The sequence below is a fragment of the Rhineura floridana genome, chromosome 3, assembly GCF_030035675.1.
Source record: "Rhineura floridana isolate rRhiFlo1 chromosome 3, rRhiFlo1.hap2, whole genome shotgun sequence".
Taxonomy (NCBI): Eukaryota; Metazoa; Chordata; class Lepidosauria; order Squamata; family Rhineuridae; genus Rhineura; species Rhineura floridana.
In genome coordinates, this window is record NC_084482.1 from 32,748,154 (window position 1) to 32,762,743 (window position 14,590).

At 41.6% G+C, this 14,590-nt stretch overlaps 1 protein-coding gene across 3 annotated transcripts in view; it reads right to left on the minus strand.

Annotated features, from left to right (window-relative positions):
• Window positions 1–873: 873 nt before the first annotated feature.
• The window catches only part of LOC133379628 (transmembrane protease serine 12-like), a 55,906-nt gene continuing 42,189 nt past the window's right edge, over window positions 874–14,590 (minus strand). Inside the window, exons 8-9 of one of the 3 annotated variants that reach the window (XM_061615277.1) lie at window positions 5,667–5,809; window positions 874–2,907 (exon numbers count right to left, since the gene is read on the minus strand). In XM_061615277.1, coding sequence (XP_061471261.1) covers window positions 2,662–2,907; window positions 5,667–5,809 — 389 coding nt within the window. In that variant the 3' untranslated portion in view covers window positions 874–2,661. The remainder of the gene's footprint in view (window positions 2,908–5,666; window positions 5,810–14,590) is intronic. The other 2 variants (XM_061615276.1, XM_061615278.1) reach the window with 2 other exon arrangements.

Below are 14,590 nucleotides of genomic sequence, written 5' to 3' on the forward strand. Positions count from 1 at the left end.
TCAGCCTCAGCCAGCATTGCCAATGGTCAGGAAAGATGGGAATTGTGGTCCAACAACATCTGGTGGCCCACTAGTTGGGAAAGGCTGATCTAACCTGATTAAGGACTTCTCGGTAGGAGATAGGCTTGACAGTGATCATTTACCCCTTAATCTTACTCTCTTATCTGCTTCTATCCTCTTGGATGCTAAACATCAGTACAGAGACCAATTCCTAAAACTTAGGCATAAGAGACTATATTGGTCTAAAACACTAAACACTGAGGTTGTTGATCTATTAAATTCTCCTGCAGGGGAAGAACTGGAAAGTTTTTTTTTCTTTTTTAGACCTAAATGATTTGCCAATATGGACTCCAGTTATGCAGTCTGAAACAAAATCTCTTATTATTTGTCTCAAATCAGGAAAGGCGCCAGGGATAGATATAATAGCCCCTGAAATCATGAAGGTGAATATAGCCTGGTGGGCAAATCTATTTACGCATATTAATAACACTGGTCAATTTCCTCTAGCATGGCTAGAGGCCATCGTGATTCCAATCTTTAAGAAAGGGGACAGGGAGGATCCATCAAATTATAGACCAGTCAGTTTACTGTCAATAGTGGGTAAGTTCTATGCTAGTTATCTGAACTCTTGGATAAAGGACAAGAATATTTTGGGAAATGAACAGGCAGGCTTTAGAAAGAGCAGATCCACCATTGATCATTGTGCAGTTTTACATGATTTGGTTGAGAAATACATGAACTCTTTTGGAAATGGTTTGTTTGCTGCATTTATAGACTTGGAATCCGCTTTTGATTCAATCCCAAGAGGTAAATTGTGGGTCAAATTATCTCATTCTTCTATTGATAAGATTGCTTTATCTTATCAAATGTCTCTATCAGAATACTATGCTTCGAGTAAGGTGTGGACTAAAAGGTAATTTGACAAATTCTGTTTCTGCCACTAAGGGAGTTCATCAAGGTTGCATATTAGCCCCTTCATTATGCAATCTCCATCTAAATGATTTGGTTGGATATAGTTTAACATCTGATTTTCACCCTCCAAAACTGGCAGAGACTAAATGCCCATTATTATTATATGCATATGACGCAGTCCTTATGTCCCTATCAAAAATAGGTCTCAAGCATTTACTTTGTGTTTTTGTGACTTATTGTAAGGGCAACTTGTTGACAATTTTAGTAAAACAAAGATTATGTTTTTTTTCTTGGTGTGCTCAGGCAAATAAGTGGACAATTGACGGGCAACACATAGATCAAGTCAAGCGTTTAAATATTTGGGCATTATGTTTTTTTCTAATATTTCTTGGACCCCCCACAGACAGTATACAGTGCAGGTAGGTAAGAATACAGTTAAGGCAGTTTTTCATTTTTTCTATACCAAGGGGGCTCAATATATGCCTGCTGCCTTTCAGGTATTTAAGGCTAAAAATTTGCCCCAACTACTGTAAGGTGTTCCGATTTGGATCCAGGGATTTAATTCAGCTGTGGAGTGTTCTTTCAAGATTCCTGAGATCTCTCTTCAGAATGCCAAGATGTGTCACAGCTTCAGGTCTATGACTTGAGGCCAGCCTTGCATCCATTGAATGCTTTGCTTGGTCCTTTGCTTTCAGATATTGGCTTAAGGTTGTTTACAGTAACCCATCTTTAGAATATTTAAGTCTTCTTCAGAAAGATGTTTGTACCAGCTCCTGGTTTAAATCTTTTATTACTAAATTGCATTTATTAGGTCTTTCTATAGATTTCCTTCACACACAAGATTTCAGGGCTGCTAAATTTATTTTAGATCAAAGGATATTGATTTTCAATACAGTATTCTGTATCAAATGCACGTAAAATCTGTTCCCCTATTCGTTTTCATCTGAGTTTGCAGCTTCCCAAATATGGTAGTTATTTGGCGAATCTAACTATCCCTAAGTATCACCATGTTTTTTCTAGAGCTAGATTTAGTCTCTCTTCTGCACTCTTGGAAGGGCGGTACCAAGGTACCCTTTATGAGGATTGGCTGTGCCCCTGTGGATATGAAGTTGTTGAATCATTAGATCACTTTTTTTGCATGTAATTTTTATAGGGAGGAATGTAACAGACTACTTGGCCCTGTTATGAGGAACTTTTCTGGCAGATACCAATAAGCTTGCAACAGGGTCAGCGGCCAAGTTCCTCTTCTTTGCCCAAAGGAGTCGTAAGAGGATTCTTTTTTTAAATTATAATCTTTTATGTTTTATCTTTGGCATTTCTGTATTTGAACTATTTTGATGTTTTATTATGTATTTCATTTATTTTAATGGATCTGTGACCATATATCAATAAACTAACTTAGTCCCCTACAAAAAGAAAAGCATTTCTTTCACACGTTAAATTATCATTTTCTGCATGTTTTTTTTAAACCATGTTCTTTTCTTTCAACCCAGCAGTACAATAATCGTCATATAATTTAAGGCCCATAAAGCATACAATTGTAACTGCACAAGGCCTTTTGGGTTTACATTTTTTTAATTAAGGATTTTTCAACTTAGTTCAGCAAAGTTAACAACTGTGTACAAAGCATAGATTATAGAACATTCATTACTGTAAAAATAAATGGCTAAATATACTTGTTTGGAAGAGGAAGCAATATGTTAAAAAGGGAAATGAGGCAATTCCAATACCGTAAGAGAATTTTCCTCTTCAGAGAACAAGATGAAAGGTTACCCACCCAACAGTAAAAAGTACAAGAATGCACTGAAAGCTCTTAGTAGTAGTTCTGTTAAATAACATGGCTGCTGAATCTATCCAATCTCTGTACATTGCTGTGCGTATATAGATTCCTGGAAGTTTTGGTCGGCCACAACCAACTCCAAAGCTAGTGATTCCTATCAGATAATACTTGGTATCATTTGGGAAATAACACACCAGAGGTCCACCACTGTCTCCCTGGAAGATGAAAAACAAAGACAATTTAAGTGATGCTTATGCAGTTCTAAAGTTTTAGGATGCAGAGAGTGTGAGCCAACAAGTCTTATGCCTCACATTAATAGTCAGAACAAAATACTGTTGTCTAGGCAATATGAATGTTTTATTCGTTGCTATGATTTCTATCTTTCTTATTTCCTTGCCCAAACCTCAGTCATCTGTATCTTAGCATTCTCCCAGAGCATCTAGATTACTACTGTAGTCTGGTTGGATTCTTAGGGCACAAACCAACTCACTTGTCCGCTCGGCTGGGGTGAGCTGGATGCTGTGGGTTCCCAACAGCGCCAGCAGGCTCCCGGCGATGGTGGGGTCTGCCAGTAGCAGCCCTCCGCAGCAGCTGAGCCGTGGTGCTGCCAGGAGTCCACCGGGGATGGCCAGCTCGGCAAACGGAGGCTGGCAGAAGTCCCAAAAATGGGGCATTCCAGGGGCATGATGGGGGACGAGCCACGGGGGGGGGGAACGTACGCAAGATCCTCCTGGCGTTCAGAGCGCTCCCCTGGGTCCCACTCCACCTGGAAATTCCACTGGAAGGCTGAAGGAGTAAAAAATTGTAATGGGCCTCTACAGGGAGCACTTATTCCCTGGCAGGCTGATTCATGGGAGCCGGCGCTTCCCGGCCAGCCCACGTGTGTGGCTTCCAATGGAGCTGGCAACTCCCGAGCAGGAGGAGGATCCTGCGGAGCTTTCTGTTAGCTCCTCCACTAGCCCCCCTTCTGCTGGCTCCCCGGCATTTGGATTGCTCTGTTAGTGCTCCTCCCACGTCCACATGCAGCAACTATGCCCCTTCCGTCTATTTCTGGCATAGAAACAAACAAGTATAAGCCTTTGGTTCAACCATTGTGGGTTTGGGTAGTAACTACCTATTGCGCACCTCCCCAATCTCTGAGTGGTGAGATTTCCGGGGTCTCTGCGTTCATCCAGGGTTTGGTTTCCTTTAAGAAGAAGGTCCATCCTAAGCTCAGGTTGGAATGTGTGTAAATAATAAACCATATTTTATAAAGACACCACAGTCTCTGCTGACCTTCTTCCTCCGCTACTGACTGCAACTCCTCACAGTCCAATCCCTCCAGCTGCCCATCCACTTTCTGGATCTCTTTAGCCATCCCCATCTGGGTGCTCTGCAGCTGGACTCCCAGGTCACTCTCGACTAGGGTTGCCAGGTCCATGGCCTGAGACTGATCCTGTATCTTTAGGAGAAGGTCAGCCAAGTGCAGGTGTTCTTGCAACTCTGTAATGGGAAAAACCACAAGGTGGAATTCTCCCTCCCCCCTCCACAACTTTTAAAGATACAGAAGACCTCTTGGAGGCCGAGCTTGGCAACCAAGAGGTCTTCTGTATCTTTAAAAGTTGTGGAGGGGGGAGGAAGAATTCCACCTTGTGGTTTTTCCCATTAGAGTTGCAAGAACACCTGCACTTGGCTGACTTTCTCTTCTCCTAAAGATACAGGATCAGTCTCAGGCCAAGAACCTGGCAACCATACTCTTGACCCCTTGTAGCGGCTGATCAGGCAGGGCTCTCACCTCCTCACACGGGGTCACCCTTTCCTCTCCAAAGATGCTTTCAAATATCTCTCCCATTCGTTGCCAGTGCTCCTGGCACTCTTTTCGCCTTTGCTGCTGGTCCTCCTGGCGCTCTAGTTGCCTTTGCTGCTGAATATTCTCAATCCGTTCTGCTTGCTGATGGAACATCAATCTCATCTGTTCCAGGAGGGTTGCTGTTATCTCCTCCATCTTGACTCAGGCACACCTTGCTCCCAATGCTTCTTCTAGGAAACTCAATCCCACTTCTCACACCAGTGTTGCGCGCCTCCCCAGTCTCCGAGCAGTGGGATTTCTGGGGTCCCTGCGCTCATCCAGGATCTGGTTTCCTTTGGGAGGAAGGTCAGCGGAGACTGCGGTGTCTTTATGAAATATGGTTTGTTTATTTACACACATTCCAACCTGAGCTTAGGATGGAGGGGTTCAAGGCATCAGCAGTCCAATATCCAGCTTTTCCATCTGGGTTGCAGGGGGCATCCAAAAGCCATGGTGCAGAGGGATAGCCTCTCTGCCTGCCTGCAGCCCAGCCATTCTCTAGACACTTCTCCAACACTGAAAGTACCAACCCCTGCTAGCTGCCAAGATGGGAGGGAGGCTCTCCTGCAGAGTTTAATTGACAAAAGGGTCTTCCTGGCCCATTCACCAGTTGCTGGGCAACTGAAAGACCCATTTTTCTACCTGGTCACTCTATTTGATTAACAAAGGAGAGACTCATCTGACCAGCAGAGTGAGTTCCTCATTCCAAGGCACAGGATTCCAAATCAGAAAGCTGGAAAGGGGAATCACAGGGATCATCCATTCCAATCCCCCCCCCAAAAACCTCATAACATACCCATTTTATTATTCTGTACTATTGTAGCTGGTGGTTCAAGCTTCAAGGATACTTTCTCTGCCATTTTGTTAAAATAAATACTATCTAATCCATCTTTACCTTGCAATTTATTAGTCTTTTGCTAATTCCCCCACTTAAGGAAAAGCATATTGGTGTTGGTATGGTGCAATAGCCTTGTGGTGTACAATTATCTGCAGATTAAAAATTCCTAAAACCACACTTTCATGAGTACATATGTAACATTTAAATTCATATACACATGCAAACAGGGACATGGGCAAGCCAAGTAATAAACCATATGGGAAGATGTTTTGGCAAGATGTTCTAAAATTGAATTATTTTGATTTTACCTGGCAGCTATCAACATGTCCACTTGCAGAACCAGCGCAAACCATATTCCATGATATTGCCCCTCCATACCAATCATATCTATTACAGATATATAGTGGAATAACATCAACTTGAGCTTCTTGTAAAATATATTTGGCTGTACCTGTAATGAACAGAAAACATTGCTAGAAGCATGCTTGTGTTTGCTTAATGTTACATTACAATATAAAATTGCTGGCAATGGATAGCTCTTGGGGCAGTACAATTTTCCTAAAACTAATATCCTGGCCACATTGTCCCACATGGAGTCTAGAGAATCTATATTAATTGCCACAATAAGACATAACAGTTCTAGCATATGGGAATTGTGGTGAATTTTATCTTACAGATAACATGACCATTTGCATACAAAGCTGTGGATACAATTACACAGGTCCCAGAGCATGACCCATTCCCTTTTCCAGTAATGCAACCTCTAAGCAAGCAGTCTGCATGCCTGGTTACAAAGATGGTGCAATGAGTTCAGACATCACCAATGGCTGGATTAGATCACTTTTTTTGCATGTAATGTAATCCCTGTTGGTATAGGCAAATGTTGCATGGTCACTTTAAGGGATATTTGGGGAATATCCCATGTACCTGTTTTACCATGATGTAACTTCCTAATGGGTGTGGTTACTTACCTGACTTCCTCCTCCTTTGTCCTGGGGGATTTTTGAATATTCTCCATTGCTGATCTATCCACCATTGAGAGAGGCCGCATGGCACAGATGCTGTCTCTGAGAGCATCAATACTAAACCACTAAAATGAACTGAGACTCCTATTTTCTTTCTTCTAAGCTAGAGCCCATGTTTCTGAACATATGAAGAATCTGTGAATAAATGCTTTATCTTTTACCTAAAAGATTGTGTCTGTTGTTTATATAGAGAAAGGTGGGCCTGGTTTACATTCTCATTCTGCTGCTTGTATTTTTATATCTCTGCTAAGAAATAGGACCAACCAAATTAGTTCCTATTTCTGTGTGTATTTTTATAATACCGAACAATCCCCACGTGTGTGGGGATGGATGAATATGTCAATATTGGTTTCTCCCAACTTCTCATTTTTCCAATCTTAAATTCCATTTGCCAGATTTCCATATCAGTTTGGGAAGTCCTCATAAAAATCCATCAGCATTTCAGTATGGATTTCTCTTAATATACATATTTTATATGATTTTGCCGAATACATTTTTGCAAGCAATATATAATGCATTTCTTTGTTATCTTCACTAATATATGTATTTCCATACATACTTTGCCCTAGTACTACATATATTACACATTATTTAGCTGGAGAACTGTATTGCAAAATTTGGACAACTGCAAATTTTGAAAGATGGCAGTGTTTCAATGTATGGATTTTTTCAAGAAGTATAAATTAGGTAGATTCATCTTTAAATAAGAACTGAAGCAAATTTCTTCCGCATCCCTAGTTGTGCTAGCAGTAAAAGCCTATGGGAGGCATGGTAATCACATTTAAATGTACCCAAATAAATTATTCAGTTCAGTTTCAGTAATCAGCCATAACAAAATCTATGTGCAGTATCTAACTATTTTATGTAGAGTAGACCCACTGAAAGTAATGGTCCTAATAACTGACTTAAATTAATCATGTCCTTTAATTTCAATTGGTCTACCCTTAGTATGTCTCTAAATTGTCCAGTTAGTGCAAGGGCTTGTGCTACAGAACTTCCTCCTCCTCTCCCCCCAATCTGTTCTGGGGGTTTCTCCAACCTTCCAGAACAGGTCACCAACCTTTTTGGACTAGAGGGCACATTTCAAATTTTGAGAGAGTGCTGGGGGCACCATTCACAAAACAGCTGCCATGGGAGTGTGGCATAACACAAAATTAGAGAGTAGTCAGCTTTTCCCGTAATTCTATTTCTATACTAGAAAAGGCTTGATCTGTTGAATTTCTGCTTGCCATACAGCTGTTAAAGGCACAAGAACCCTATTTTTCCCCAATGCCAACCCTAAACCAAAGCCTAGGCTATCATACTTCACCCACTTACTTGGAAGTAAGCCCCATTAAACACAAGAGACTTACTTCTGAGTAGACATGTAAGTTAACTATATAGTGAATTCTTAATGAGTCCCTGGTCTTTAGCTCCTACAAAGCAGGAGTTGCGCCTAAGCCTCTTTGCAAAGTTTTCACATTTGCCTTTTGAGGGGAGGGAGAATCTTAATCATTCACTCACATTTATTGTGTGGCAGTATTTGCAAAAAAGTATTTTCTAGGCACTACTTGATCTCAGCCAAACCCAGCACAGGAAAGTTTCATCCTGATTGCTAGGAAAAAAGGAAGGACAAACTATAGAGATTCCAACAACTAGGCAAAAAGACAGAAGCAGGAAAGGGAGGACAAACCAGCAGCTTTTTAGGACCCCATGGATTCCTATTGCCTGGTGTCCAAACAACACACTTATCAATCACAGTTCTGAATTCACTCCTTGGCTAATAACATTGACAGGCAGGAGCAGGCAGGCTGGCTCATTTCACATAAATTGCTTAGAAGGGTACCTGTACATTTTGTTCTATAACTTTCTTTCTATGAGGGCTAGAGACTGGCTATAAAAAAAACCCCTCGGATTATCTGCTGGAGGTGTCACTGAAGGCCTTCACGGGCACCATGACAGCAACCCCCGCTCCAGAGTAGATAAGGGGTGGGGAGAGGAAAGTCCTGTTGTACAGGCAGATTTCCCTCTGCTGATGGGACAACTTCATTGGATATAGACCCATATACTACATAGCAGTTCAAGCAATTTACAAATTAAAATGTAGGCTAGTCCAATGCACAATCCAAAACATAAGAAAGTTCACACAGGCTTTGGCCAACAACATTTGAAGTTGGCCAACAGCATTCGAAGTTATCATATTTGCATTGGCAAGAAGGAAATCTGACTTTTGTACATTTGTCCAATTTCCTGAAAAATAAATCATTTATAATGGTAGCCATCTAATTTATGTAATGTGCTCTTGGTAGTGGTTAAGAGATTTACAACCTGCACTGTGAGTGTTGCATATCTATAGCTGAAGTGTGAACAGAACATAAAAGATACTTGCTGATACTAATGATAATCACTAATAGGCAAAAAACCTTGCAGTTTAAGAACGTACCTATAGCCCACAGCTATTTCTATCAAACTTTAAAAAGCAGGGAAATTGGGCAGCTCTAGTGAATGCACCAGGGGAACAGGGGACCTGACCTTCTCTCTGAGATATTGGACTGCCCTACAAATTGGTCAAAATGCAAACACAATTTGGGTTGGTCTTTCACAGTCCAATCCACTTCCTGTGTAGCTTGGAAGAATTTGGTAACGTGCCTCTGAGCATATGGCGAGTGGTGGCAACATCTGCCATCTCCAAAGATGGCGAATTACATTTTTGTATGTTTGTTGGTGTTCTTCTTACTTTGCTTCTTTCCTGTGTTACTAATGTTTCTACAGAGAATCTAAACTAGAAAGGTTTATTTCCCTCATTATTCATCCTAGAAATCTGTGTCAAATTTATTTTTATTAATTTCAAAGCCTTTTTCTTGGTCAGTGTCATACGATGGTGAAGACAGCATTTTTTTGTGTTTCAAATTGGAGGTTATGTTCTCTTTCTATTTTTGGTGCATTAACAGTGGAATCTGAAACTGCAGTTTGATGTAAAATCAGACTGATTCCAATATGTTGCTACTTCAGCAATGACTCTAGCTGTTCGGGAAAAGAGGATGCATGTTTTCAGCCTGCTATGTTTAAACCACTTTATTTAAGGCAAGGTGGGCATGGTCAATTAAAACATAGAGCACACCTAGCATTTTCCTAGAATATATTTCACCTCCCACTGTTTTATCTTGTGCAAATTGAGACACTCCTGAGGTCCACTGGAGACTATTCTGCAGAAATCAGTGCCATTACTCCACAATTATGTTTGGAGTTTTTTTAGTGTAAATTTTGCAAAGTGTTGCTGTACTTCACATATTCACAGAAACAGAAAAAAAGAAAATATTTCCTATAGGAAACTTCACTAACATTGCAAAGGAAATCAGACATATTCAAAGTGACCATCTGAACTATATCAACTGTCTTAATAATGTTGCTTCCTCCCTGCTAAAACAAGATCAGCACAGCACGTCTTCTTTCTATTATTTGGGCTGATTGCAGGTTTTGCCATCACTCACTATATGCTCAGAGGCACATGTTACCAAATTCTTCCAAGCTACACAGCAAGTGTATTGGACTGTGAAAGACCAACCCAAATGGTGTTTGCATTTTCACCAATTTGTAGGGCAGTAGAATATCTCAGAGAGGTCAGGTCTCCTGCTCCTCTGGTGCATTCACTATAGCTGCCCAATTTCCCTGCTTTTTAAAGTTTGATAGAAATAGCTGTGGGCTATAGGTACGTTCTTACTGCAAAGTTGTTTGCCTATTAGTGAATTTCCCTGCTTTTTAATCCGGGAGGTAGGAAATGGGATCCTGTCCAAGTTTGCTGAGAATGGACTGATCTTTGCATGCTTATTTAGTTCAATGGGATTTACTCCCCTGCAATCATGCTTAGGATAGGTGAAACTGACCACAGAAGATGGTGAGGGGAGGAGGGAGGGGAGGAAATGCAGAGGGGAGGACTGGGAGGGGAGCAGGCAGGAAGGGGAGCAGGCAGGAAGGGGAGGGGTGGAGGACAGGTTTGATCATTTGCATGTTTATTGAATTCAGTGCGATTTACTCCCATTCAATCACACTTAGGATAGGTAAAACTGACCGGGGGGGAGGGAGGGAGGGCTGGAGTGGGCACGGGAGGAGGAAGAAGGAAGAGGGGAGGGGAGGAAGAAGGGAGATGAGAGGGGAAGGAGGGGAAAAGCAGGTCTGATCATTTTCATGCTTATTCAGTTCAATGGGATTTACTCCTATGCAATCTTGGTTAGGATAGGAAAAACTGGCCATGGGGGAGGAGAGGTGGGAGTGGGAAGGAGCGTATTGGAGGGAGGCAAAGGAAGGGGGAGGGGAGGGCAGGTTTGATTATATGTATGCTTATAGAGTTCAATGGTACTTACTTCCATGCAATCATGCTTAAGATAGGTAAAACTGACCATGGGGAGGAGGAACAGGAAGGGGAAGAGGAAGGGGAAGGAGTGGATTGGAAGGGAATGGGAATGGGGAGGGAGGGGCAAAGGAAGGGGGAGGGAAGGGGCAAGAGGGAGGGGATAGGAGGGAGAAGAAGGGAGGGAGGGTTTCATCATTTGCATACTTTTAGAGTTCAGTGGGATTTATTTCTATGCAGTCATGTTTGAAAATGCAAATGGACTGCCTTCCAGTCAATCCTGACTTATTGCAACCATATGAATAGGGTTTTCACAGTAAGCGGTATTCAGCGGTGGTTTTACCATTGCCTTCCTCTGAGGCTGAGAGGCAGTGACTGGCCTAAGGTCACCCAGGCAGCTTCATGGCTGTGTGGGGATTCGAACCCTGGTCTCCCAGGTCATAGTCCAACACTGACCCAGGGAAGGGGCAGGGAGGGGAGGGGGAGGAGATTGGGTGGGTGAGCACTGGGCAGAAGGGAAGCCCCTTTCCTTTCCAAAAGGAAAACATTGTGAACAGTATCATTCTTTTTCAGGCTTTCCCCCACCTTTTTATTCTACAGCAGGCATATGTAGCCTCCCACCCAAATTTAAACCAAAGCTTTCCCTGGCCACATCCACAACAGGCCTTTATTTCACTTTGGACAGTCATGGCTTCTCTCAAAGAATCCTGGGAAGTGTAGTTAGTGAAGGGGGCTGAGAGTTGCTAGGAGACGCCCTGTTCCCCTCACTGACCTTCAATCAGAGTGGCTGACTGTTAAACCAGTCTGGCCACTGAAGCTCTCTCAGTGGAACAGGAGTCTCCTCTCAGTACCCTTCACAAACTACACTTCCCAGGATTCTCTGAGGGAAGCCACGACTGTCTCAAGTGAAATCAAATCTGGTGTGGCCCCCTGATTAGCCAAGCCCAGCAGCTGTGAGGCTTTTAGAACACTGACAGTTGGTTCTTACTGAGCATGCCCCGCGTTATCATAGGCTGTCAGCCAAAATTTATTAAATTAATTAAAAATCAGCCAGGCATTTTTGTAACTTTTAAACTGCAGAAGAGGAAGGTCAGAGTATGGGGCAAGGTCAGTATTAGGATTACAGGTACTCTGTGAATATGGCTGATTTTTAATGAATTTCAACAGATTATGAGAACTCAGAGAAAAAAGTCCAAAAGGCCTCTGCGGTTTCCCCCCCTCTTTTTAGACTTTGAACTCTCTATTCTCTCTGACTGTTTTGTGTATCGCCATGAAAATTGAGTGTGTTGTTAAGCAAGCGTTTCTGAGTTCAGAACTACAAGTTTTGTAAGGTTTTGTTTTAAAATGAGCTTATGGGAAGCATCAAAATGGCATGGGGGTATTTTCAATTTAACATTACGGAATGTGAAAAACCCACACTGGCTATAGTATACAGCCACTCTTGTGGCTGTATAATGAAGGAAGTTAGAACAAAAATTAATTTTCCCCTCAGGAATTTATGACACAGATGCATTGTGGAATACTAATTTTGTCATGTTGAGAAAAACGGGAAACACACTTCTAGCGTTCTTCAAAATGTTACAGGCTAATGACAGGGCTCAATCCATTCCAGCTGCTCAATCCTTTCCACTTTCCTCAGCGGACATCAGTGGGAGATGTTGCTTAGTAGGCAGATGCCAAAGGGCAACACCAGAAAAGACCAAAGACAAAGGCCGAAAATGGCACCTGAATAATCTTAGTACCGCAGGGACCATTGTTTTTACTGAACCAGACTTTAATGTGATTTATACTGTGAGAACATTTTTAAGCCCCTTTGAGAGCCTCTCAGGGCTATGTTGTTGTTATGTGCTTCCAAGTCAACTTCGACTTATGGCGACCCTATAAATCAGCGACCTCCAAGAGCATCTGTCATGAGCCACCCTGTTCAGATCTTGTAAGTTCAGGTCTGTGGTTTCTTTATGGAATCAATCCATCTCTTGTTTGGTCTTCCCCTTTTTCTTCTCCCTTCTGTTTTTCCCAGCATTATTATATTTTCTAGTGAATCATGTCTTCTCATTATGTGTCCAAAGTATGATAACCTCAGTTTCATCATTTTAGCTTCTACTGATAGCTCTGCTAACACCTAATTATTTGTCTTTTTTGCGGTCCATGGCATGCACAAAGCTGTCCTCCAGCACCACATTTCAAATGAGTTAATTTTTCTCTTATCCGCTTTTTTCACTGTCCAACTTTCACATCCATACTTAGAGATCAGGACTACCATGGTCTGAATGATCCTGACTTCAGTGTTCAGTGATACATCTTTGCATTTGAGGACCTTTTCTAGTTCTCACAGCTACCCTACCCAGTCCTCGCCTTCTTCTGATTTCTTGACTATTGTCTCCAGTTTGATTAATGACTGTGCCAAGGTATTGATAATCCTTGACAAGTTCAATATCCTCATTATCAACTGTAAAGTTACATAAACCTTCTGTTGTCATTACTTTAGTCTTCTTGACGGTCAGCTGTAGTCCTGCTTTTGTGCTTTCCTTTTTAACTTTCATCAGCATTCGTTTCAAATCATTACTGGTTTCTGCTAGTAGTATGGTATCGTCTGCATATCTTAAATTAATTATATGTCTCCCTCCAGTTTTCACACCTCCTTCATCTTGGTCCAATCCCGCTTTCTGTATGATATGTTCTGCGTATAGATTAAATAAATAGGGTGATAAAATACACCCGTCTCATACCCTTTCCGATGGGGAACCAATCAGTTTCTCCATATTCTGTCCTTACAGTAGCCTCTTGTCCAGAGTATAGGTTGCGCCTCAGGACAATCAGATGCTGTGGTACCCCCATTTCTTTTAAAGCATTCCATAGTTTTTCATGATCTACACAGTCAAATGCTTTGCTGTAATCTATAAAGCACAGGGTGATTTTCTTCTGAAATTCCTTGGTCCATTATTGGTCCATTATTCAACGTATGTTTGCGACATGATCTCTGGTGCTTCTTCCCTTTCTAAATCCAGCTTGGACGTCTGGCATTTCTCACTCCATATATGGTAAGAGCCTTTGTTGTAGAATCTTGAGCATTACTTTACTTGCATGGGATATTAAGGCAATAGTTCGATAATTACTGCATTCCCTGGGATCCCCTTTGGTGTTGGGATGTATATGGAACGCTTCCAGTCTGTGGGCCATTGTTTAGTTTTCCATATTTGTTGACACATTTTTGTCAAAATCTGGACAGATTCAGTCTCAGTAGCTTGTAGCAATTCTATTGGTATGCCATCTATTCCTGGTGATTTGTTTCTTCCAAGTATTTTAAGGGCAGCTTTCACCTCGCATTCTAAAATTTCTGGTTCTTGATCATACGGTTCCTCCGTGAATGAATCTGTCATTTCTTTTATAGAATTCTGCAGTGTATTGCTTCCATCTTCTTTTTATTTCATCTTGGTCAGTCAGTGTGTTTCCCTATTGATTATTCAACATCCCTACTCGTGGTTTAAATTTCCCTTTCATTTCTCTGATCTTTTGGAACAGAGCTCTTATTCTACCCTTTTTGTTGTCCTCTTCTATTTCTATACAGTAACTATTGTAATAGTTCTCTTTGTCCCTACATACTAGTCGCTTTATTGTTGCATTTAGGGTTCTGACTGTGTTTCTATCTCCTTTTGCTTTCCTTCTCTCTTTAACCATCCATCTTCAGTCATCCATTGAGGTCTTTCTCTCTTTTTAACTAGAGGTATTGTCTTTTTGCATTCTTCTCTGATAACATCTCTGACTTCATTCCATAGTTCTTCTGGTTCTCTGTCAACTAAGTTTTAAGCCTCAAACCTCTTCCTTATTTGATCTTTATATGCTTCTGGGATGTCATTTAAATTGTATTTTGGCATTATGA